The sequence below is a fragment of the Sturnira hondurensis genome, unplaced genomic scaffold (assembly GCF_014824575.4).
Source record: "Sturnira hondurensis isolate 20B ecotype Veracruz unplaced genomic scaffold, ASM1482457v3 Scaffold0016284, whole genome shotgun sequence".
Taxonomy (NCBI): Eukaryota; Metazoa; Chordata; class Mammalia; order Chiroptera; family Phyllostomidae; genus Sturnira; species Sturnira hondurensis.
The window spans coordinates 651,741-679,044 of NW_028088915.1; the positions used below are offsets into that span (position 1 = coordinate 651,741).

The window sequence follows — 27,304 nt, forward strand, 5'->3', positions numbered from 1 at the left end:
AAATGAGAGATGACATCATGGATCTCAAAGGAGCAAAGAGAGTTGCTGGTGCAGTCAATAGAGTAGATGTTGGTGAGGTAAGAAATGTGAACACTTTTAAAGAAGAAAATACTTTGTCCTCATTTTAAAATGTCAGGTGTTTAGCTGATTTGGATCTACCACCTAAGTGTTGAAGGAAAGCAAACCAGTTCTGAGTGTTAAAGGCTCAAGTCTTCTTCTGTTTTCACTCACTGGTTCACTGTAGCCTCACCTTGGATGTTTGCCCATGAGATTGAGTAAGAAGAATCTCTCCTATGTCCCTGGTCAAATTTCACAGTGCCTTAAGCTCATCTACTCCCCTGGAAGAAATTCCCACGGGAGGTTAGGAAGAGTACCATGGAATGAGAGACTGCTTTGATAGTTGGGTGAAGTTTATAAGAATTTGAAAACCCTTACAGGGGCTTTCCTAGCTTGAAAAAATGTAATAGTATCTTTTGGCACACAGATTTTTTTTAAGTTTATGTAAGATCTTTTATGACATGCATTTGAACAGAATTCCTATCTTATTCATTGTTGTAGACCGCTCTGCCTGGTTTTAGGAATTGTTATCTCGACCCCTTGTGGCTAAGGGTAAGGGATGAGCTTTGGAATGCGAGCTGCAGGAGACAAAGCTTGTCTCTGGTAGCAAATGCTGCCTCAGTTTCCTCACCCTGCCCCCAAAGCTTGGTCAGAAGTCAATGACGGATAAGACCCCTCACAGCAGGGGCAACCTAAGCCAGACTCGATCACTTGGGAGGCCTTCATGGAAGGACTCAGGGGCTGCAACAAAGAGTAATGGGCTCCCCCCCCCCCACCAGCTTTGTGAAAGCCCAAGTCCCCATGTTCTTTGGGAGAAGCGCTTCCTGGCTCTAATCCCCTTAAACCTGAATACCTGTTGGGGAGAGGTGCAGCTCCTTGCCTTGCTAGAGCGAGTCCTGGAGAAAAATCTGGCATCACAAAGACTTGCTGATAAATCTCTGAAATCTGCTCTGCTAAGAGTGCTTTCATTCATATGATAAAAGTCCGAGAGGAAATGAGTATGTCTCCCAAAGTTTCTGCAACTCTCTTCCTGACAGACACTGACTCAGACTCTGAAGCCCTCAGATATCTTTGAAATGTTATCTACTGTTTGATCCTTGCCACCCTGTATTTCTGTGTATTACAACCCAATAAAAGGCTATGGAGCAGGAGGCTCGGGGCCTTTTTCTCCTCGGAGAAACTGGCTGCTGCTAGCCTTTGCCTCCCCTGAGAAACTGGCCACAGCTCACTTCTCCTCACTAAACAGATCGCATCATGTCTTGACCACATTCACTTTCATCTGTGGCACCCGGGGGGACTTGTGTGAAGCCACCCCACAATTCATAGATTAGGAAATGTAGCCTAAGAGCCTGTCTGATTAGCTTATTCAGAGTTATACAGCTGGTGGTGCAGAGACAGTGCCAGAAGTCAAAAGACTAGGCACTGTTCTGCATTCTACTGCCACCCCAACCCTAGTGATACTACAAATTTGGTCAGGTGCAGTGTTTGCTTCATTGCCCTTTTCCCCTTACCTACTACTTTCTCCCTTGTTTTTGAAGTTCCTCAACATTCCTTTCACTATCTTAAGATGGGCCCATCTTGACTCATTATTTCCTCTGTTTTCTCTTTCCACATAAAAGATATTCCTGATCTCTTTAAAGTTGACACCAGTGTGCCTTGTGTCACTTCTTCTCTACAGCCTCCTGAGCTGTGCCCTCTCAGCTGTCCCTGCTGCAGCATCGCCACTCCCACCAGGTGCCCTCCTCAGCCTATAAACATCTCAGTTACTTAAAGTCCCCCCCAATCAATCACTATTTACTTCCTTCCTAATTCAGTATTTCATAGGAATTGTTCACCTCATCATTTCTATTTCCTGCCTACCTACTCATTCCATAACTGTTCAGTGTGTCTCTGCTTCCACTGGAAATATATTTTTCAGAGTACACCAATAAATCACCAGTCAAGCTTCTTGTCATATCTAATGGTTCTCATTCTCCTCAACATTTGTTTAGCATATGCTTCCAAATTTAACTCTTCCTTTTTGAAATTTCACTTTTGGTATCATAAGGCATCATGATCCCTTGGTTGCTCATCTCTTTGGCTTTCTTTCTCCTAATGCACATTTTACTCTTGTTTTATAAATTTTCTGACCCAAGATTTCCCTATTACTTATATCTTATATTAAGACGTTACATTTGTCACAGCTAATTAACCAATATGGGCACATTATTATTAACTAAAGTTTATACTTTATTCAGATTTCCTCAGTTTTCCCCTAATCTCCTTTTTTTTTCACTGTTCCAAGTTCCCATCCAGGGGTCTGAATTACACTTAAAGGTCGTGTCTCCTTAAGCTCCTCTTGGCTATAGAAATGATATGATAGCTTCTCATTTTCTTTTTTTTTAAATATTGACAGTTTTGAAACACTGGTCAGGTATTTTGTAGGACGCCCTACTACTGAAATTTGTCTGATGTCCTTGTCATGATTAGACTGGAATAAGAAGGATGGTAGCTTTCATGAGATTCTCAGATTAATCCATGACCAAAAAATTGTTAAGAATGGTTCAGTCTAGGAGTTTCCCAATGATCTGACCTTGGCTCTTATCATTCTATTCTTTCTCAGAAGTCTCATCACTTCAGTCCTCACCTGTATGCTGTGGCTTCCAAATGATAAAAAAAATTAACATTTATTGAGTTCTCAACAATTTTCAAGAATAATTCTAAGCCCTTTATAGATATCAACTAATTTAATTCTGAGAACTATACTATGAAGTAAATACTGTAAATATGACTGCCATTTATAAAGTGAGACATTGAGGTCCTGGGAGGTTTTATAAATTCCCCGAGGTAGTCCCTAGCAAGATCACACAACTACAGTAATGGAGCTGAGGGTCTTGTCTAGGCTTCAGAGCTGTGTTCCTAGTAATGATGCTATGCTGTCTCTTCCAGATTCATATCTCTATCCCTGAGCTCCACCACCACTCTGTGCCCTTCTACTTTCTACTTCCACTGTCCTCTGGTACTGCAACTCTGTTTAAAATTTTGTTCCTCATCTTCCAGCCAAAAACCAGTGTAGGTAGATATACTTTGCCTCTTTACACAATCAAAAGAAGGACAATAACAAATTTAAACACAACATACAACCAGAACTGCCAGAACATTGAACTGTATGGAAGTGCGCAGCCCAGAAGTTAAAGAAGAAACATTCACCTGGACTGGTGCACCAAGACGAAGAAATGTGGCCCAAATGAAAGAACAGATCAAAATTCCAGAAAAAGAACTAAGTGACAAAGAGATGGCTAACCTATCAGATGGAGAGTTCAAAACACTGGTCATCAGGATGTTCATAGAGATGACTGCAAAATAGAGGACAAGGTGAAGGCTATGCAAAGTGAAATAGAGACAAATATAAAGAGAACCAACTGTGAAGGGAAGAAAACTAGGACTCAAATCAATGATATGGAGCAGAATCAAGAAATAAACACTCAACCAGGACAGAATGAAGAAACAAGAATTCAAAAAAAATGAGGAGAGGCTTAGGAACCTCTGGGACAACTTTAAATGTTCCAACATCCAAATTGTTTGGGGTGCCAGGAGGAGAAGAGGAAGAGCAAGAAGTTGAAAACTTATTTGAAAACATAATAAAGGAGAACTTCTCCAATCTGCCAAAAGAAATAGACTTCCAAGAAGTCCAGGAAGCTCAGAGAGTCCCAAAGGAACTGGATCCAAGGAAGCACACTCCAAGATACAGGACAATTATATTACCCAAGAATAAAAATAAGGACGGAATCTTCAAAGCAGCAAGAGAAAAAAGAAAAGGAGACAGTCACCTACAAAGGAGTTCCCATCAGACTGTCAGCTGACTTCTCAAAAGAGACCTTACAGGCAAGAAGGGGCTGGAAAGAAGTATTCCAAGTCGTGAAAGGCAAGGACCTACATCCAAGATTACTCTATCCAGAAAAGCTTTCATTTAGAATGGAAGGGCAGATAAAATGCTTCCCAGATAAGGTCAAGTTAAAGAAGCTCATCATCACCAACCTCTTATTATATGAAATGTTAAAAGGACTTATCTAAGAATAAGAAGATCAAAACTATGAACAGTAAAATGACAACAAACTCACAACTATCAATGACTGAACCTTAAAAAAAAAACTAAGGAAACAACTAGAACAGAAATAGATTCACAGAAATGGAGATCACATGGAGGCTTATCATTGGGGAGAGGGAGGAGGAAGAATAGGGGAAAAGGTACAGGGAATAAGAATCATAAATGGGAGGTACAAAGTAGACAGGGGGAGGTTAAGAATAGTATGGGAAATGGAGAAGCCAAAGAACTCATGTGTTTGATCCATGGACATGAACTAAGGGTGGTGGATCCTCATGGGAGGACAAATACAGGACAGAAGATAATAAAGGTAAGAAAAAAATGAGACAACGGTAATAGCATAATCAATAAAGTATACTTAGGGAAAAAAAACTTTGTTCCTAGGTTACTATTTTATCGTTGTTCCTAGAATATTATTTTATCTTCTATTTAAAATTGCCATTGAGGTTTTAGCTAATGCAATTGAACAACATCATGTAGAGGCATAAAAATTGAAAATAAAGGAAATAAAACTATCTTGGTTTGCAAATTATATGATAGTATATCTAATAAATCCAAGAGAATAAATGATTAAAGTACTAAAATAATTTTAAAAGATAGCAATTTGTGGTGATACTAAAAAACCATAGGGTGTGTAGGGGAGAGCAGAAAGCTGTCTTTTACAGAATAATGCCAGCTAAGGAATACAGAAAGATGGATCTCAAGGGACTGAATTTGAGTGAGAAAAAGCCAATTTCAAGGCTACATACTATGTGATTCCATTTATTTGGCATTCTTAAAATGACAAATTATAGAAATGGAGAATAGCTTAGTTGTTGTCAGGAGTTAAGAAGGAAGGAGGTATGTGGCTGTGGCTACAAGGGGGTAGCAGGAAGGATTTTTGTGATAGGAACCATTGTGCATCCTAGCTGTGGTTGAGGTCACATGGCTGTACGCATGTGATAAAGTTGAATAGAACTAAATACACACACACTACTGAGTCCATATAAAACTGGCACAGTCTAAATAAGATTGATAGATTGTCTCAATGTCAAGTTCCTGGTTGTGATATTGTGCTATAATCATGCGGGAAACTGAATGAAGACTTTATAGGACTTCTATTATTATTTACAATTGCATGTGAATCTACAATTATCTCAAAATTGAAAGTTAAAAACAAACACACAATTTTCTTATCCTTTTCTTGGACTTGTTTCTGTTAATAACCTTCACAGTCTCCCAAGCTTGACCCTTTTGCATCCTTTTAAAATTCCACCTCTCCTTTGTCTTCATATCAAATAGCTTCCCAAGAGTCACTGTTTACCTGTGCAATACTCTTGTTCACATCTTTTCTCACCTCCCCTTAAATTACCTCATAACTGTTCACCTGCCATAGCAATAGTATTTTATTGTTTCTCTCTACCTTTCATCTCTCCATCCCTCCAATATATCTGCAAAATACTGTCATATCAAACATCCTAAAATACAGAACTGATTATACCAGTAGCATAATAAATGACCAAGAGGTAAAGTTTTATGTGTTATCCACCTGTGTGATTTATCTCTGGTTACAAGAAACCCCCACTTTTTTTTAAGAGAGAGGGGAAGTGAGGGAGGAAGAGAAGGAGAGAAACATTGATTTGAGAGAGAAGCTTTGGACCAAACCTCGCAACCCAGGCACATGCCCTAACCAGCAATAGGACCTGCAACCCTTCGTTTTATAGGATGGCACTCCAGCCAACTGAGCCACACTGGCCAGGGCCTCCCTTCTTTGTCTTTTGATCCAGAAAATGGGTTTTTCTAACACAGCTAAGTTTGGGGGGAGATATTGGCTGCATTTTGTTGCTTTACTGTGGCAATTGAGTTTGCCAGTGAAACAGTAGATGGCAGATTCCTCAGAGCCATTAACCAACATGTGACCATAGGAGCTTCTTGGATACCCCAAGTTGTTGCCTTTGGCCATGCTGATTAGTCTCAGGATCTCCTGACATGGTGCCCCCTGATGAGGAATCTTACCCCAGTCCACGAACCAGATAAAGAGAAAGGCTGCTCTTGACCGTACCATGTTTGAAGGGTGAATAGCATTTCACCTAGCAGGTTCAACAGAATAGCTCACTTGGTAGAGGGAGTGTTGTTTTCAAGAGATTATAAGTAGAATGTTTTGCTGGAGCATGAATTGCGAGGTTATAAATGACAGAAATATATCAGTGGAGCCCTGGCTAGTGTGGCTCAGTGGATTGAGCATTGGCTTGCAAACCAAAGGATCGCTGGTTCGATTCCCAGTCAGAGCACCTGCCTGGGTTACAGGCCAGCTTTCCAGTAGGGATGCATAAGAAGCAACCACACATTGATGTTTCTCCACATCTCTTTTCCCCTCCCTTCCCTTCCTTCTAAAAATAAAAATACATTAAAATATTTTGAAAAAGAAATACACCAGTGGAAATAATGTAAGTGAAAGGATCTTAAAATTTGTAAAAAGCCTCATAAATCTTGTGTGTGCCTTCCTAACCACTCAAACAGTGCTGTTTTTAGGACAAAGTGATAAAATATGCAAGGTTGCTTTGTGAGCTGGAAAAAAATATTTAAAATGTTAATTACTTAAAGCTTCATTGTGTCAGAGTGAGGAAATGGAGTTTCTTTTCAATTCATCTTCTAAGAACTATTTATGAGAATTCTATATCAGTTTCCTTCCTCCCACACATATTCACACAAATAGTTTATAATGGACTTCATATCTATTTAAATATGGTCAATTCCCTGATCACTGTCAACTAGGTCACTATCATTTAGTTTGAATACTTACCATCACTTTGGGTTGTTGGCTGCCCACGTTGCCTATTATTTATTTAAACTATTTCATCAACATAGGCACTGCAGTAGGCACTGAATAAATGATCGGGAGTATTACGGTTCATTAAATCATCCATTCAAACAAATATCCATCTTTGTTCAGCAAGGAAAATGCTGAGGGGAATGTGACAGGAGCAACTTTGGTGTCACTGAGATGGGAGCCGGGGCAATGAGGTCAAGGGAAGCTACTGTCATAGAAGGCACCTGGTTCCCTGGGGAAATAAGAGGGGAGGCTGTGTGGTCTGAGGGAGAAAGTCTTGGTGCAGTTGAGCATGGTCTGCAGTAATCAGCACCTGTGTGTTATCTGACCCACAGTTCCTGAGGCCTGGCTGGGCCTAGTAGGTCAAATAGTCAGAGTTTCCACAACTGAAGAATGAGTGACTCACGGGGTAAGACCCTTCTGGAAAACAGCTTGTGCCTTAATCAACACTTGTTACCAAGAATAAAAGGGGGGGGGGGGAATCCAGTTATTTTTCTCTTAACTTTGGAAGGAAAAAAGAAGGCGGGCAACCAAAAATATCCCTCCCAGCAGCTGTCTCTAAATTGAAACTGTTATGTTTTGGGATCTCAAATGCTTCTGTAGATGAAATGTTGGGACTGGTTATTTTCTGCCCCTGGAAATCATTTCAGTTGATAACAAGCTTCTGTACATGAAAGGGTTAACCGCAAGTTCACCACAAAATGTCAACCTGATGAAAATTAAAGGGTTATCAGATAAGAAAAACATAAGTGTAGAAATATACTCTTGTTCTTTCTCTGAAATCTAAAAGCAGTTTTCCTTCAAACCTATGAAACCTATTTCTTGGTACAGAATAATATTTTTAGTAAAAACATGCTACATGGGTGAATCCCACCCACAGTCTTCTGCGAGGAGAGTTTTCTGCGAAATTGGACTTCAGAGTTGAGGATATTTTCAACAGGATAACAACAGAATTTCCTCTGAGATTTTAAAGAATACTGGATAGGTAAGTATGATGCCAGGTAGAAACTTAAGATCAGAAGGGAAACAAAGAAAAGATGAAGAAAAGGAAAAAGGCATGGGAAACAATGGAGACTTCAGCAAAAAGGTGTTTCACCTCAGAACTGTGGCCCAGTCTGGGAGTCAGGCAAAGGCCAGCCACATTGACACAGGCCCGAACTGTGTCTGGCACATCAAATTCACCTGTACACCACCTGAGATGCCCCTGGTTAAAATGTTGCCATCAGCCACCCCTCTCCTGCCATCTCCACACACTTGGACCCCTCTCTTTGAGGCACTCCCTGCTCTCAAAAATCACACTCAATTTTAAGCTAGACATGGGTGCATACTGTTTGGATTGACTGTCTCTAACCCTGCACTCCCAAATTCGTGTGTCAAAACCCTACTGTCCAACGAGATGGTATTAGAATGTGGGACCTTTAGGATTAGATAAGTTCATGAGGGTAAAAATCCTCACGAATGGGATTCAGGCCCTTCTAAGAGTCATGAGAGAGCTGGCTTCCTCTCTCTGCTCTCTGCCACACGAGGATACAGTGAGAAGCCAGCCATGTGTGACCCTGAAGCAGGTCCTCGCCAGACCTCAACCATGCCGGCCCCCTGACTTCAGACTCCCAGTGGGACGATGGGGTGGGTAACACAGAGTAGGGAGGAGGTTAGGTTAAGATTTTAGATCTGATACCAAAAATCCTCTTGTACTCCAGGGACTGGCCTCAGAAAAGCCAACTTAACTGAAAGGCTTTTGCTGAGTTCAGTCTGTGGGCAACTCTCCCTCAGCCAGGGCTGAAGGAAACAGCCTTTTGTGCTCCCCAGCACTCCCTTTAAAAGTATTGGCTCTACCATTCCCGTCTTACATAACTTCTTAGCTGACATACTAAATCATGGCCTCTGATCCTGTAAAATGGGTGTTATCATTGGGCTTTTATAAAATTTAAATCCAAGGTGCCGGCATTTTCTAAGGAGGTAAGAACTTAAAATGTTACCAAGATTTACTGGGAATTGCTTTGTGCTAAAAAGTAACCAGTGGAACTCATGAAAGATGTGGTAATCACAGAGACTGAACTAGATATACTCCCTTCCTTGCCTTGGACTAATACCTTCAGTCCTGCTTATGAACAGACCCAAAGCAGGTAGGGGAGCTTGCCATCCCCCTGGCCAGTTAAACGGCATAGTCAGCATGATGTCGAAGAGATGTTACTTTTCACTCCACCATAGAGCAGATATTTACTAAGCCACAAGTCAGGGCTGAAAGGGGGCGTACACACCCCCTCTCTCAATCTGCTTCCCTGCAGGAGAGTGCAACGTTGTCCAAGCTATCTCGGGGTAACTGCACGCCAGGAGCTCCTCTAGGCACTTTACATATATTGATGCCTCTAATCCTCTCAGTCACCTATGAAGTAAGCTATTGTAAATATTAATGCTAAATAATATAATCATTGTATCATTACAGTATAATTAAAATATAAATATTATACTAGGTACCATAGCATAATTAATTATAAATAGGAATCACTGAATATTTAATCAGATGAATGGTTCTTCTTGTCTGCATTTCATAGATGATGGAAGTGAAGTACTGATAGGTTCAGTGAGTGACCTTCCCAGAGTCCCAGCGTCAGTTGGTGGCAAAGGAGGCCTTTGGACCTGACAGACTAGCAGCAGGATGTATTCATACCTTCCCTACCTTTGTGTCTTGGCTGCATCAGTTCCTGTGGTCACTGTAGCCTCTGATCTCCCACTGCCTCTGCCCTGCCTCTGTCCTGCGTTGTGGGATTGTTACTGTAGGCCTTCTCAGTGGGATTGATGAGAGAGATCATGGAGAGAAGTTGCTAATATCCAGAGATTATAAGGGCTGGAATCTCCAAGGATTGGGGGCTTGATTGGGTACATAGGACAACTGATAGGAAAGAAAGAAGGAATTTGCCCAGGTTTCCAGGGCAGTTGGGTAGATGATGGGATTATCACTGAAACAGGAAATAAGGGAGAAAGAGTAGGCCTGGGGGAACAATTTTGGATGTCTAAAGCTTGAGAAGCCTGTGGAAAGATCCACTGGGGTCTTTGGCTATGCAGATGAGAAGTCCAGCAAGTCATGTTTATTGACCACCTATTGCATCCTGGTTATTTTAGGCAAGCTGTGTTATATAGCCTTACAGCCACCCAATGAAGGGGTGTTATTCCCATTTATATCCTCAGCAACTGGAGCCCATGGAGGTTTAAGGAACCTTCCTACCATCCATTCTCACCTCATCTAGCAGCCTAACTCGGTACATTTGGGGTCGGCCACTCCCTGCCTCTCTTCCTGTCTATGCTGCTAATCATTCACCACAAAGCTAGTGCCAACACTTTATGTCCTTACTTTGCTAAAGACCACTCTGTGATATTCTTTTCCTCTCAAAATATAGTCTATCCCTGTACTTGGCAAGGCTTTATAATACAGCTCACACCCAGCCTCAAAGTCTCTACCTCTGCCATATATCTGAATACTCTGTCCTGGTAGAACTACATGCAGCTCTCAGAATTTACCATGTCTTTTGTCTTTGGCCTTGCTCACTCTATATGTAAGACTTAGTTCCTACTTTCTTGACCCCTGCTTGACCTACAGACCTTTCTCATTGTCATTTTTTTCCTAGGAAGCTGTCATTTCTCTGTCATTTCTCTCAGCCCTGGTTTTAGGACAGTCCTCTGCATTTTCAGACTACCTGGCCATTTTTGGAGGCCATGCTTATTGCACTGTGTCCCTCTGATAGCACCACCTTGCTAGTGCCTGCAGAGAATGGCACTCAATGATTGCTTTAAATGAGAGGCGTGCAAGTCCAAGCTGGGACCTGAATTCAAGCCTGTAGATTTCCTAATTTGTGAGCCCTTTCTGCTCTCCCAACATGTTTTCCAGTTGGGCAGAATTCCAAGGAGGCAGGTGACATATGGAAGATTATTCCAGTAAGGGGGGAAGTAAGGCTCTCCTAGCAGCCAAGCTTTGAAATCTCAGGTGATGCAGTTGTGCCTGCAGAAAAGGAGAAGAGCTGCTGGTTGGGGTGCATGGAGCTGGGCTATTCACTGTGCAGAAGGCATGTGGACATCCAGGTAAGAATATTAGATGCCAGGCAGAGGGAATGTGTCCCACAGACAGCAGAAAATTATTTGAACTCTTTGATCAGGGAAATGTCATCATGGAATTTGCTTTCAGAAGAGATTAATTTGGAGATGGATCAAGAAATAACTTCAAATGAAAGATAGGGAGCTTGCATAAAAAGCCATGGGAAGTAACAATACCTGCTGACAGCTGCTTTCCTTGTACAAGAGTGGAGCAGATAGCCTGCTTTCATTGCTTTTGTGGGCCTCATAACCTCAGTTTTTTCATCTGGAAAATGGGAATGATAATAATGGTATCTATATCGTAGGGTGGTTATGAGGATTCTGTGAGGCACTAGATGCAGAGTATGCAGCGCAGTGCCTGGCTGGCCCACAAAAAGTCTCTGGAGCTGAAATTACTATCACATTAGGAGGAGGAAGGCAGTATGCTTAGGCAGCCTGGCTCACTCTGACTCCAAGTTCCTTCTGTAGCAGCCCATGGCAAGCTCAGACCACAGAAGTGGAACTCAAGAACCCCTGGGAGAGTCTGCCAAAATGAGGGGGAAAATAAGCATGGCCAAAATGGAAAGAATAGATAAAGACTGCAGGAAAAAAAAGACTAAATGAAATGCAGATAAGCAATTTATCAGATGCATAATTCAAGACACTGATTATAAAGATGCTTAAGGAACTTAGTGAGGACCTCAGCAGCATAAAAAAGATCCAGTCGGAAGTGAAGGATTCACTAATTGAAATAAAGAACAATTTACAGGGGAACAACAATAGAGCGGATAAAGCTGAGAATCAAATTAACTATTTGGAACATAAGGAAGCAAAAAATAACCAATCAGAACAACAAGAAGAAAAGGAATTTTAAAAAATGAGGGTAGTATAATTAGCCTCTGGGACAACTTCAAGAGAGCCAACATTCACATCATAGGGGTACCAGAGGAAATGAGAAAGAGTAAGAAATTTGAAAGCTATTTGAAAAAAGAATGAATGAAAACTTTCCTAATTTAGTGAAGGAAAGAGACATGCAAGTCCAGGAAGCACAGAGAGTCCAAATCAAGTTTTACCCAAAGAGGACCATAGCAAGACACATCATATTTAAAGTGCCAAAGGTTAAAGATAAAGAGAGAGCCTTAGAAGCAGCAAGAGAAAGGCAGAGAGTTACTTACAAAGTAAGTACTGTCAGCTTATTTTAAGACTTTAGACTTAAAGTCATAAGACTGTCAGCTCATTTCTTAAACTTTGCAGGCAAGAAGGGGCTGGAAAGAAGTATTCAAAGTGATGAAAAGCAAGGACCTATATCCAAAATTATTCTATCCAGCAAACAACTGCTTCCCAGACAAGGTAAAGCTAAAGGAATTCATCATCACCAAGCCATTATTAAATGAGATGTAAAAGGGACTTATTTAAGAAAAAGAAGATAAAAACTATGAGCACTAAAATTCACCACTGTTAACAACTGAACCTAAAAAAAAACCCCAAACAAAAACTAAGCAAACAACCAGGACAGTAACAGAATCATAGTTATGGGGATCATTTGGAGGGTTATCAGCTGGGAGGAGGGAGGAGGAAGGAGGAGAAAGAGAGAAATGGCGCAAGGAATAAGAAGTGTAATTGGTGGGAACAAAATAGACAGGGAGATGTTAGGAATAGTAGAGGAAAGGGAGGAGCCAAAGAACTTACATGCATGAACCGTGGACATGAGCTAAGAGGCAGGAATTAGTAGAGAGAAGGGGGGTGCTGAGAGGAGGGGGGCAAAGAGGAAAAATGGGACAACTGTAACAGCATAATAAAAACATTTTTTAATTGGAAAAAAGGACCCCTGGGAGAAGGAAACTGAGATTTATGGCCCCATGAGTGAATGCAGTGAAAACCAGAAATGAAATAAATGACAAAATGATGAAACACCGAGAGCTGAAATGCTAACCATTTGCGGTCACCCTGTTCTCTTGGGTGTTAGCGGGATGTCTGAGGAAACTGGCCTTTTACTTTAAAATGGGTTTTGGTGGGGTTTTTTTTTTTTTTGTAGTTTCTTGTTTTGCTTTCCACTTAAAGTAAGTTTTCTTTTTACAAAATCCTTTTATTCTAAATTAGGTGGTGAACAGAGGTGTCACTACCACAGGGGCCGGAAACAGATACTACACAGGGTTCAGCTGGGTTTGAAGGTTCTGCCTGCTCTCATCAGCAGGGGAAGCTGAGAGGCCCTGGCTGCAGCCAGGAAAGATGTCAAATGTACAACCTTGAGTAAGGTCATCACCCTCCCCAAAACTCCCGGGAAACTCACAGGGCTCTGAAACAGGAAGTAGCTGACGTCAACTTATGTTTGGGGGACTTCAGGCAACACTCTTAGAAATGATTCCTTTGCCCTTTTCTTAGTATCATAATCACTGATATTTCGAGGAGGAAATGGGCCACTTTGCTCCAAAGGGCTCATTTCATGAAATAAAAAGAACAAAACTTTTTGAAGAAACACTGTTGCTTTTCTTTTAAGTACCTAATAATATAACCAAACCGATTAAGTTCCTTGGAGAGGAAAGTCTTTCCTGATGTTTATTTAGTACGGGGGAATGGTTCACACACAGCTGGGGAGGGAACCGTTAGTCAGCACCATCTGTGAAGAGGTCTCCCAAACCACTTAGGACACGAATAGCACACAAGGCCTGCAGGCCGAATCCGGCCCTCCACCTGGTTTTATCTGGTGGGCACCTTGTACCACCCTGCAGCAGTGCCAAGCCCCTTGCCCCTAATTAAGGAGTAGTTACATCTATACAATCCAAAAATTACGTTCGGGAAGACAACCATGAGGCCGATGTGGTCCCCCCCAGGAAAATGAATTTGACACGCCTGACTTAGAGGCTTTGGGAGAAAAAAAGCAGTTTGATCGTAAAGAACTGTAGATACCCCCACCTGAAATGGTCTCATTTTCTTGTAAAGGAATTTCTTGAGCAAAAGAAGGCTTCTGCATATCTTCTCTATAAAGTACTGCAAATTCAAAATCAGTGGTCACTGATTTTAATAATTGTAGTTATTAATAATGACTTAATGCTCTCAGCCTCATTTTGTCCCAAATGATAGTGTAAACACGAGGCTCTTATTGACTTCAGTTTTGGGGACTTGCAGTAAGAATGAACATCTGTGTGTTCCATCACTCTTTCTTTACTCTGTACCTTAAATCTTGTGCTATAAGTATCTGTGTAATGTGTTTCTTCCCTGCTGTCTGTTGAGCTCCTGGAGACCAAGGATTAGGTTACATTCACCTCTTATGCTCTATCTAGCACATCGTAGTGGCTCAGTACATACTTACTTACTCACTCACGGAAGGAAGGAACAAATGACCACAGGCAACATTGTCCCCAGTCACCACCCTATGGCTTCCCTCTTCCACCTGTCCCACCCATCCTGTGTGTTGACTCTGCCTTGGCAAGACCATTTTTACTCTGAAAACCTTCACAGCAGAGAAAACTCCCACCACGTTGCCCTAGAGGCACCCACCTGTCCTTGCCTTTGTTTTTTTACTGCTGAGAGTACAGAAAACAGTGAGGTTGCTGAAGGAGGTATCTATTTCTGTCCCAAACAGAAAAGAGTGGGTGATTCCGTGGGCAGAGATGGCAATTCCTGAACATGGTGTGGTTGAATCATGCCCGGAGGTGCTCAGAATTTCCTCTGTTTTGTGGGCGGCTGGGGCAGACTTGGCCCGACTGAAGTTTCTTTGAAGCACAGTGAAATACAAGAAAGACATCACAAGCTGCTCTTTTGGGGGTAGAACGAGCACTGAAGTGGAATGGCAAGATTTGGAGGATTTCAGACTCCGAGAACCTGATGGACCCTAAGAGATTAGTTCCTCTAGTATATTAGGGGGACATCTCCATGGCATTATGAGTCGGTTTCTGTAGTCATGGGCACATTAATTTATGAAAAGCCCCAGGAGCTGTGTGGGACAAACGCCACAGTGAAAATAAACTTTGTCAATACAACACATATATCTTCGCCTTTTAGAAGCAGTTTAGAAGAAAAGCAAAGAACACAATGTCCAGAATGAGATTGCCTGGCTAAGAGCCTAGTTGTGTGACATTGGGCCACTTATTTAACCCCTATGAGCCTCAGGTAGCCAGATGTAAAGTGGGGATAATAAGGATTAACTAAAGTAATGCTACAATATCTGAAAGACAGCCTATAGAATATGAATGTTATTATCATTACTGTTCAAAATGTTTCTTGGAGCAAGTTGAAAGCAAATGAGCCTGAAAGGAAAATTAGTGTTGGTCTCAGTATTCATACTCAGTCCGCCTAAACCAGCCATCTGTTTTCCTCTTCACACCTCACTCATTGGCTCACCTTTCTCTGTCACTATAGGCGATCAGTGCCTACTGGAAATTAGTCAATTTTCCATGCTCTTCCGGATAAAGAAACCAATTGCCTACTCAGAACTTCCCTTTTACTTTTAGAAACACACTGCTTTTTCTTTTTTTGAGGAAAAAATACTCAACTTCTCCTAGTCTGACACCAGCCTATTCTTTCACTGCATCTGGAATGAGGGGTGTGGGGACACCTTGGAAAGGGAGAAAGCAGCCACAAAATTGTGTCTGACTGATCTTACCCTCTCCTTCCACTGTGGGTGGGCCTGCCAGAGGCACAGGATTCTGATCAGCAGGTTACTTCTTCCCTTCACCTTTGTCCTAGCAGGGTGACCCCCCACCTATGCCCCATGAACTGAGTGATGGGGAGTGTAGGTGGAGCCGTCAGAATGGGTCCCTGAGACTCTAGGCACTGGAATGTGGTTAGCTGGGGCTGGGTCAGGGGCAAAATTTGGATGTGGGGAAATAAGCTCCTGGCCTTCCTGATTGTTACCCAGAGGTGTCATGTGGCTCTGGTGCTGATGATCCAGTGATCCATTGTGTGAATGAAGTTTACCAGGTCCCAGTGACATGTATAGACACTAGAGGATTAAAGTGAGATGAGGAGCACTCAAGCTTTTTGTATGAGAAAAAAAAAATTTAAATCACTAGCCATTTGAGCCTCATTTTGCTCAGCACATACACACATGCACAGATGCTCATATATGCATGTGTGTGTAAAATATATGTGAATATACATGTATGTGAAATATACATATATGTATGTGAAATATGAATAATTTATTTCATTGCCCTGATAAACTCCTCAGTTTTCAGCTTGTTACCCACAGAGCATGCTCCATGTATACAACTTCAGCAAAATCATTAGAAAACACCATCCTCCAACCTATCTCCTGATATTCACAAGCACAAATTCAGAGCCAATAAGTCCTAGGACCATCTCCTGTGAGAGGCATTTCCTAACTCTCCAGGAAACATATTATTCACCTAATGTGATTGTTATGGCATGTGTCAGTTTTTTGCCACATACTACTATGCAAAATTTGATCTTGAATATTTCTCAGATTGGTTTGCCCATTTTAGCTGCAAGTTCTGAGTGGGTCGACACAACTTATATTTCTTCTCTCAAAATGAGGTCCATGCACCAACAACATGGGCCTCATGTAGGAGCCTGTCTGAACCAGAGCCTCAGCCCCTCCCCCAGACATCCTGAATCAGATTCTGCTTCATAACAATACCCACAGGTGATTTGTAAATACATTAAATTTTGGGAAGTACTTCACTAGAGCACTCATTCTTAGTGAACAAAAAGGAAATCATGGAGTCATACTAAAATGGGAATAATTATTTTGTGTATTCCAATCTTAACTGCATTTTGAATCATTGAGAAACTTTTTAAAAATTACTGTTGTGTCCAATTTGCAATCCCAGAGAATCTGAACTAATTGGTCTTACTTATTCTTGGGTAGGGGATAGACATCATTCATTAAAGCATCCCAGGTACACACAATGTGCAGTCAGTGCTGGAAACCACCACTCTAAATACTTTTCCCTGTGGGACTTGTGTTCCCTTGTTGATGGCATCGAATCCCAGAGTAATCTTAAAACAAGTCAAAATAGCCAAAAACTATCTGAGTAATCTTAGAGTGGAAAATACCTAAAATCCCTAGAGACAATTATATTACTCTTTTCCCCTAAATGGATGACTTATTTGAAAGCCTGGTGGGGGGGGATTCAGAGATGGCTGTTGACTCATTGGAAAACATTGTTGGCTTCCCTTTTCAGTCTTCAGGACAAGAATTGCTCAGCAGATGTTTCACCCCTGTTATTAAGCCAAAAGCAGTTTGAGGGCAAGGACTGTCACTTTTGTCATCTCAGTAATCCTGACGTGTGAACGAATGGATAGGTGTGTGACTTTGAGAATCTATGTAAAGAAATGTGGGGAACATTAGACTGGAATTTAAGAAGTCTAGATTCTAGTCCTGGCTTTGTCACTTTTCTTGCTTGCCTGGGTCATTGGTTTATCTGTGGTACCCTTTACTTCTCTCTTCTCTATGCACCAAGACTCTTAGGTGGCCCTTGCCATTTATAGTTCTCTTACCAGGGAGAGTAACTTCCTGTATCTCATTCTCTCTGTTCATGACAATGAGTCTTAAGATATCAAATAATGGAATTAGAGGTCTTACCTGGAAACTCTGGTTTACAAAGAGGCTTTAAACCCAAGAATTATATTCAAAATTGGGTGCGTATGCACATTTTTTTAAGGACAGTTAACAGAGTTCATCAAATTGTCTCAAGATTTACCACTCAAAGATTAAGAACCAAAAGCTAAATGAATTGTTGCTATCACACTGTTTTTCCTGTTGAGAAATTCAGACTGTGGATATAGGAGCCGTAGATGAGGTTCATCTTTGTGTGGTGAGATTCTCAGGGCTTTCTTGTTTTCTTTTTGGCCGCATTGATGCCACCTGGGGCAGCACCCAACTTTACCAAACCAAAACTTCCTGCAGAAATAATCAAAGAGGAAGGAAGGATATGAGGGAGCTCTTTAAGCTCTCCAATCTCTCCCTATACCTGCCTAGACAGAGAATTGAACAGAAGAAGAGGGGCTCAGGAAGTGTAGAGATCCCCAGTAAGAGAAGATGCCCTGGTGGGCCATAGGCTGATGCCAAGGTGGTTACACATTGTCAGTCTGGATGAAAGAAATCCTAGATTTGACATCCAAACGGATCAGAGCCCACCACTTCAGCTTTCTGCTTGGTTTGGGACATCTCTTCTCATTTTTGACAAATTTTCATGTAGGATCTGCTAAGGTGCCTCCAGAGAAAGGGAGCCCATGCTTTTGTGGAGAGGACAGGAGTGGAGGAGCTCTTCACTCTGAGTATTTGGGTTTTGGAAGTTCACCAGATACAGGGTTGGGCAAAAGTTAAGTTTACCATTGTGAGTACATGAAACGGAGCTTATTCTTGTATTGATTATTTATTATACCTCCATTAAACTGTACTATTTATTATTTATTGCGTTGCTTTCCATAAGAAAAACTGTAAACCTACTTTTGTGCCCCCCTGAACAGATAAACCCATGATTCAAATTTTACCTCTCTGGTGGCTGCCCCTCACCCAGCCTCAATCACCTTCCCATTCCAACTCTTCTTCCTTCTGTATTTGTCACTGCTGCCCAAAGTTTGGGGTGGGGGAGCCATCAGTGGGTTAAAACCAAGAATCCACACTTCTATGTGATCTGGATGCTTTTGGATTCGAAAAGTATGAAAATCACATATCCCTAGTTTCATTTTCTAGGAGGAGAAATGAAAAATAGTGGTTGGAAGGCAGAAGAAGAGAACCACAATAGATAAGTGGGAAGGAGCCCAGAGTGCCACCCTGTCCACCTTCCCCACCAGCATGTGCACCCTCCATGACATCCCTCAGAAGTGGCCAGTCAGCCCCTATTTAAACATTTTCATGGGTGAAGGGCTTATAACTTTTTGAAGGAATCAATTGAATTAAGATACTCTTTCCTTTTCTCACAGGGAATGGCCTGGGATAAAGAGAAGAGAAGCAGGTTCCCACTCATATAAGACGTCTCCTGTGAGAAATAAGGAAATGTTTTCAGGCAAAAATTCCTTAAACAAGAATCAGCAGAAGGCCTCACCAACATTAGTGATGTCTCTGCCTTGACACAGACAGCTGCAACAATTACGGAAGCACTGGGTCATGCTTGAGTGCAGTGGAGAGAGTTGGAAATAACCTACAGTGAGATGTCAGTTGGGGTACTTTGACACTCAAAGATCTCTTTACTCAGACCCTGTTTTGTATGTCTTAAGTTTGGAAATTTTTTTATCCACAAGTACCCCAGCTTGAAAATGCCTTTTAACCTGAGCTTATTTCTTTTTCCCATTTCAGAATTCCTGACACAGACTGGAAGGGGGCCTCAAAATCATCTCTGTCAACATTCTCATTGTACAGAGAGAAACTGAAGACCTGGGAGGTATAGAAATTTGAAAAAAAATCACATCTTTCACATGCCTTTTCTTTAGTCCTCCAACAATGCTTGTAAAGAGATGCTTTGGCTTTCTATCAGCTCCCTGCAAAGTTCAATTTCCCTCTAATTCTTCTTTCCACTGGCCTCAGGTGACATGTCCCACTGCCTAAAGGAACTCTGTCTATTTTTAAGGTTTCTACTGATCATTGAACAATGGGAGGAGGAGGGAAATTAACTTGATTGGATGCTGTTTTGAGAGATAGCCTGACTTGAAGGTGACTCTAGCTATTATAAGAATGACTTCAACAAGAAATTACACAGAACTATCCAGAATACTCAAGGATTTAAACTTAAAAAGTTTAAGAATACTTCTGTTTGAGAAGATTGGGGTCATATGGTGGTGTTGTAGAGTTCATCCATGGTTCTTTACTAGCATCTCTAACTGTCTGTTAGCAAAGTCAACTCTTTTATGCCTCAGTTTCCTCAAATCTAAAATGAACCATAGGTACAGCTGATATGCAGCACTGTCTATTTAAGGCACTATTTTAAAGAAAGTAGCAACTGTTTTATGAGGTACTCTCTATGCTTACCAAAGCCCTTTCTCACCAAGGTGTATCTTTTTTTTTTTTTGTCTTTTTTATTTAGTGATCTGAGAGAGGGATGGGGGAAGTGAGGGAGGGATTGATTTGTTGTTCCACTAATTTATGCACTTGTTGGCTGATTCTTCTTTGTGCTCTGACCAGGGATCAAACCTGCAGCCTTTTCATATCAGGAAGACATTCTAGCTAACTGAGCTGCCCCGCCAGGGCCTACCAAAGTATATCTTTAAATAAATCTTCACCTAAGTATATGCTTAATGGTTTTATAGAGAGAGGAAAAGAAAGAGAGAGGGAGACATCAATGTAAGAGAGAAACATTGATCAATTGCCTCCCTACATGACTGACTGGGGATGAAAAGCACAACCTAGGTTTGTACCTTACTGGAGATTGAGCCCACAACCTTTTGGTGTATGGGACAAAATGCTCCAACCAACGCCAGAGCACCAAGGTGTATCTTGAAGGTGAGTAACATAACAGTGGTAATAACATTTTAGGATCTAGAGAAATTGAATGATTAACTGTGAAGAGCTAAACATTTTGTGTTTTAGTGACAAATGTGAAGATGGGAAATTCCAGTGTGGGCAGTAATCTTTATAAGAAGGGATAATTAGAAATATCATCTTAACGTGTTTCCGAATCTTTTTTGTTTTCTGTTTTTTTATTTTTGAGTCTAAGGGATGAAGATTTGATCACAGAATTCCTAGAATGAAAGAAAGGTGATCAAGGCATAGATAAACTCTCAGAATTTCCACAATTCTGAGAACAATGCCTCACATCACAAGGCCTTCGGCCTTCAATAACTTGCTGTGTTGGTAATATCAGGAGAATTTTCTTTTAACCACATCCCAGGATCCAGTAATATAGAGACTAAAAACACTCAAGTCTATTAATACATCCCCTGTAACCCATCACAATTTTAAATGGTGGCTTTGGAAACTTTCAGAATGAAAACCTGCCTTATGAATCAGCTAGAAATTGTGTCTGTTGACAATCTGTTTGATTTTGTTGGAGACCTTTCCCTTGAGGAATAAAGAATTGTTTAGGACTGAGTTCTTGGAGAATAAAGTCTGAGATGAGATTATTTTTTACCCAACCCATTTCACTCTCTTTAACCACCAAGTTCTCACTTGCCTCTGGATTGGACTATTTCAAGAGCCTCATGAACTGCCTCTGTGCTCCTACTGTCCTTCCACTCCTTGCTAGAGTCCTTTCCATAGAGCTCTGACCCTGTCTGGAGTGAACAGAACAAAAAGAGCACAAGCAAGAGAGACCTGGGTTTGAGCCTCGACTCTGTCATTGCCTATGTGACTTCTGAGTTTTGTGTTCTTCATCTAGTGGATTTGTGACATCTACACTGCAAAGTCATTATGAAGATTAAAATAAAGCACATATCTGGCACATAGAAGATATGCTATAAGTTATAATTTTTACATTCCAGTAGTCTTTTACTGACTACCAAATGAAGTTAAAAATTTTTAACTTGTTATCCAAGGCCTTGGATCATTCATTTGAACCTATCCTACCTTTTCAGTCTTAAGTCCCAATATCCTCACCTCATTGTCCAGTGCTCAGCCCCACAGCAGACCACATGCTTTCCCTGTGCTCTGCTGTCTTTGCTCACAGGGTCCTCTCTGTCTGGAATCTACACTTATGGGAATTTACTAGTCCATCAGGGCTCTTTTTGCATGCCACCTTCGTGAAACCTCCTCTGATAGCTTCCTGCTCCCATAGATCTTCATATTCTGACTTTACTACTGTATTACTGTTATTATATCTATGCCTTTCTCCCTTTCACTAGGTTACACATCTCTTAAGGATAGAGAGTGTCTTGTTTTTTATATTTTCTATAGTGCTGAAAAGGGGAATAAGAGGTATTGAATAAATTTTGGAGGACTGAATGAATGAAAGAGTCCTCATAACACTTCCAATTGCTCCACTGCCACCAAGAACATTCATATCCTCAAATAAATTATAACTTGCTAGCAATAACAGAAGCTTACTTGAAATGTGTTTCCCAGGAATAGGGCATGAATAATTGTAAAGACTTCTCTGTTCTGGCTTGGACTGAACTCCCACTTTGCAAAGACCCTGATAAGACAGAAATTGCATTAGAAGCATTCCTAAAATTATGCCCACTTTAGCTCCAAAGTGAAGAAGTACTTACACCTGGGTTAGTTCACAGCCCAACATAACTGTGCCACTTCCCAAAAAGCAAGGAAAAGGACTCTATATGCATAATCGTGTTTCACTTCTTGACACATCATTCTGTGGCCAGTTTGAATTATTATATAGGGGTGGAAAAAAGTAGGTTTATAGTCATATGTGAAACACAGAGTTTATTATTGTATTATTATTTATTAATTATTGTATTATTTTCCATACAAACAACTGTAAGCCTACTTTCACCCACCCTTGTGTATCTAGAAGACAAGGATATGAAATTATAGACTTTGCTACCTTATCTTTCTTTCTAGGTAAGCAAAAGAAGAAGTCATGAGAAAATTCACACTCAATTAAGAAGGGTGGTTTGAGGTAAAAGTTGGTGGTTATTTCTTTAAATAAACAACTTTGACAAAACACATTTGAAGGATGAATGAAATGCAAAATTTGCATATGTAAAAATATCATATATACATACATATAGTACACGCATATATACACACAAGAATATAAGAAAAAGTAGTGTTCTGAAAATGAGCATTCTTATCTTTTCAAAATTTTCATAGAGTTGCACCTATAAAGGGCTTCCTAAGTATGATTTGAGTAAAAAACAAAGTAAACATCCTTGAACCCAAACTATTCTGGGATCTTGAATTATCCCAATATTTTGTATATAAGTTACTGACATCACAGGCAGTAAGTATATAAGTTACTGACATCACAAAACCATTTACATGGTTTTGGAGTTATTTCTACCAGATTTTTAGTATTATTTTAACAGCTGGTGAGCACAGCAGGAAAATAAATTCATTGAGAAATAAAAGAAAATTTCTTTTAAAATATCAGGCCCCTCGATTCAACCCAGAATTAACTGTCAAAGACTTTGAGTCATAGGAGAGTCCACCATCCCTAGCTCTTATAAAGATCAGGGGTAACTGAGGCATGAAATGGGGGGCCCCAGAGGATCATGGACAAGAAATACAGCCCAGAATTCAACCCCCTTTTCTGCCCCTTCTATTTGGTGCCCTCTGTGATTCCGTGGTTGGGGAGATATAACATCCATTAGCCTTTCCACACTCCTGAGGGCACCCATGACCTCTTACCTATCACGCAGTCAGTAACCATGATTAATGTGAAGAACCTCCATATCAGCAGGCTTCGCTCCATCTTCCTGGCACCTGGGATAGACTGCCTACTTCGCGACAGTGAAGAACAGATCTTTCTCTGCAAAATTCTGGGTTTCCTGTCAGCCTCTTGTTAGCATTGTGCTGGGAAGATGAGAGACAAAGGGATCAGTCCATTAGGTTGTCATCCTTGCTGGTCCATCCAGTCTCTATGACAGTCAGGAGTTGTACTTTATAAGTGTCAGGCTGATTTGTTCAGCCAGGAAATCGTGTCTGGCAGTATTTTCTCTAGTCTCAGATAGGAAGTGGTTTTAACCAGATGTTTCTCAAGTTCAGTTGCTGGGAGGTGTGGGTTGAAGTTGGTGAGAAGGATTGGACTTTGTTGATGAATATTCTTCAGTTTCGCCCAGAACAGGAAAGGGAGATTCCCCTGCACGTTAAAGGAGGGTGAGCAAGCACTTCTTGGCAGTGGTCTCATCTAGCAGTTCATAAATTGACGTCACCAAGAAACTGAAGTCTTCCCCCAGACTTGTAGCTCCACGAGAAGTTAGCAGGTGCCACGCAAGATCGTGGAGCATGGCCATGCCAAGAGCGTTGAAGAGGATCCTTGGCCATAGATGGCAATTTCCTAAAGCTGTCTGACCACAGATCCCTTTAAAAGTCCTGGTGTCAGGAAAGGTCTCCAATATTCAGATATTTGAAGAGGAAGCAGCAGACTGACCCATACTCAGAATTCATCGAGAATCTCCCAAGATTAAAATTAGTACTAGCCATAGTCATTTTACCAGGATGTCCTGTGTTTCCAAGTGTGAGTTGTCATTTCATATTTTACCTTCAGATTAGTCTTTCTTTTTGGTTTTAAACTCTGGACTTTCTGTCAATTAAATCTTGCTTCCTAATTTAACTCTGGTAGAACTATCTCCTGGTTTGCACGAAGTGGTTGACTGTGTTTTGCTATCTGGAAATTCATATCCATTAACACTCATCTTGTTATAGTAAAATACAATTTTTTAAATATTAGAAAGAAACAAAATGTATTGACAAAAGGAAGACCATCCAGGTATTACACAGCAGCTCATGGTTCCAGTACATATTTCTTCTACCTCTAACCCCTCAGAAAAGCAACTAGCTCTGAATAGGGCATTGGGATTCTGCAAATGAAGTAAGACATTGCAGAAGAAAATAGTAAACCAATTCTTTCTCTGAGTGGTATACTTATCAAAATGTGACAAGATTATCTTTTAAAATTCCATAGCAGGCTTAAACTTATTGCTGTCAACCTTTTCAACTGTATGGAGTATGTAGCAATTCCTGTCACTAAGTTGGGGATTTTTGCTAGCTACAGGAATCATTATATAATTTTGAAACAAATTTACAGAAAAATTGGAATTATATTACAAATAAATTTTCTCCCCTAAATCTTTTACAAGTATTAACAACATGAAGTTTCCTCACCCTTGAATACATCAGTGTGTGTTTTCTATGAACAAGGACATTCTCCAACATCACTACAACCATTAAAATTAGGAAATGACATTGATGCATTACTAGCATTCAATCCTCAGACCCAGGTTTCTCTACTTGTGTTAATAATGTCCTTTACAGCAAAAGGATCCAGTTTAGAACCAGTTGTTGCATTTAGTTGTCATGTGTGCCTCAGCAGGTCCTTTGTCTTTTCTTGATTTCATGACCTGGCACTTTTGAGGAATACAGGCAAGTTATTTTGTAGACTATCCCACCATTTGGATTTCTTTGTTGTTTCCTCATGATTAGATTTGAGTTTTGCATCTTTGTTGGGAATCACGCAGTAGTGGTACTGTGTACTTATGGCATCCTTTTATTCCATTACTGACGATGTTCACTTTGATCACTTGACTCAAGCAATGTCTTCCAGGTGCCCCCACTTTAAAGCCACTGTTGTCTTCTTTGTAATTAATATTTTGTGGTAATATGTTAATATCCCATTTTCAATCAAATTTTTAAATTATTCATTTACTTATATCTGTATGGACTCATGCCCTTTTCTATTTTATTCAGTGGGTTATAATCAATTACTGTCATTTATTTCAAAGCCTAAATTATCTCCTGTTTGTCCACTGGAAATCCATTCAGGCTGGCTCCTATGTCCTTTTGACATGTCCCATCATTCTTTGAATACTTCCTTGCTTTGGAGGCATAAAAAGATTTTCCAGTTGCATCTTGTGGTTTCTCTGTCGAATTCCTGATTTATTCAATCGGCCACTTATCCAAAGTTCCCTGGTTCCTTTAGAGGAAAATAGTCATTATAAGCCAAGATGTGCTCATTGAATTGGGGTGACATTCTTCCCAGGCTCTTCCTACGGACAGAGCTAGGGATTACATGCATGTACACACACACTCACCTTTAGATTTATATTTATTTCTATATCCATCTACACATATTGAAAGCCATGAGTTCACACTGATACATCCCTACATCCCAATTCCAATTTAATACCACAGAGCTGAACTCTAGTTTTGTCCTTTTTTGTATTTGTAACTCCCTTCCATGACTGTGGGAAATTTGGCTTCCATTATCCCTAGTCAATTTACTTTTTGATCTTCCTGTGTATGTTATCAGTCTCTTATCTCTGCCACCACCCCCTTCCCCATGTGGATACCCTGTTCTCTCTGCTCGGGCTATGAACCCCTATTCTGAAACCATGCCCAGCTCTGAAAGAATGGCCTCCTCAGCCTGATCAGGCTCTGACAATCCTTATCTGGTTAGCCCCCATGGTCCCATGGATATCCTTCTGATCCTGTGTAAGTGCTGCAAGCTTATATTGGGCCATTGCCCTTGGAGACGACCTCCTCCACTTGCTTGGCTCTGATGCCCCTTGTCACCAGCTCCATGTGTGAACCCCCTTCCCACCTGACTTGTGCTCAGATAGCCTTTGAGTATCAGCCTGTCTTTATGGACACCCTCTCACCCTGATCAGGTGTCAACTTCCTCCACTGGGCTGCTCTTTGTGGGGACACCCGCTCTACTCTGCTTGGGGCCTGATTCCCATTGGAGACACCATTTTCACCCTTGGACTGTGACACCCCCCATGACTCCAGGCTACTAAGTCACTTTCCACTGGACATTGTAGTTGCCTCCCTTGCTTTGGTCTATCTGAAAGCTTTAGGAATGAATTGTTCAGAAAGAGAAAGGAAAGAGGAAGTCTTATGGCCACTATTCAAGAGTAAGGCAGTAAAGGGAAAGTGAGGCCAAAATGTCAAATCCAGACAACTTTAGATAGTGAGCTCACATGTATGAAGAAGAAAATAAAGCCGTAATGATCTACAAGCATTTAATGTGCATCATATTTTTTTAAATATTTTATTTATTTATTTTTTGAGAGAGGAGAAGAGAAAGAGAGAGGGAGAGAAACATTAATGTATGGTTGCCCCTCACCCCTCACATGCCCCCTACTGGGGACCTGGCTCACAATCCAAGCATGTGCCCTGACTGGGAATCAAATCAGCAACCCTTTGTTTTGATGTCTGGCACTCAATCCACTGAGCCACACCATCCTGGCACTTCACATTTTTTAAAAGCTCTAGAGCATCTTGAGAATTAATATTTTTTTCTTTTTATTGTTCAATTACAGCTGTCTCACTTTTTTCCCACTTGCTCTTCCCTGCCCCACCCTGCCCCACTCCCACAGTTAACTCCCACCTTGTTGTCCATTCCCATGGGTCCTTGACTTGCTCCTGCCCCTTCTTTCCCCATGATCACCCTGCCCCTCTCCTCTGATCACTGTCAGTTTGTTCTTCATTTCAATGTCTCTGGTTATACTTCCCTCACTTATTTGTTTTGTTAATTAGGTTCTACTTATAGGTGATATCATATGGTATTTCTCTTTCGCCACATGGCTTATTTCACTCAGCATAATGCTCTCCAGTTCCATCCATGCTGTCATGAAGGGTAGGAGCTCCTACTTTCTTTCTGCTGCATAGTATCCCATTGTGTAAATGTAGCACAGTTTTTTGATCCACTTATTTGCTGATGGGCACTTAGGTTGCTTTCAGCACTTGGCTATTGTAAATTGCACTGCTA

At 41.0% G+C, this 27,304-nt stretch overlaps 1 protein-coding gene across 3 annotated transcripts in view; it reads right to left on the reverse strand.

The window, feature by feature from the left end:
* The window catches only part of IL2RA (interleukin 2 receptor subunit alpha), a 57,223-nt gene extending 33,685 nt beyond the window's left edge, over positions 1 to 23,538 (reverse strand). Inside the window, exon 1 of one of the 3 annotated variants that reach the window (XM_037065918.1) lies at positions 23,224 to 23,538. In XM_037065918.1, coding sequence (XP_036921813.1) covers positions 23,224 to 23,287 — 64 coding nt within the window. In that variant the 5' untranslated portion in view covers positions 23,288 to 23,538. The remainder of the gene's footprint in view (positions 1 to 23,223) is intronic. The other 2 variants (XM_037065917.1, XM_037065915.1) reach the window with 2 other exon arrangements.
* Between the last annotated feature and the right edge of the window lie 3,766 nt (positions 23,539 to 27,304).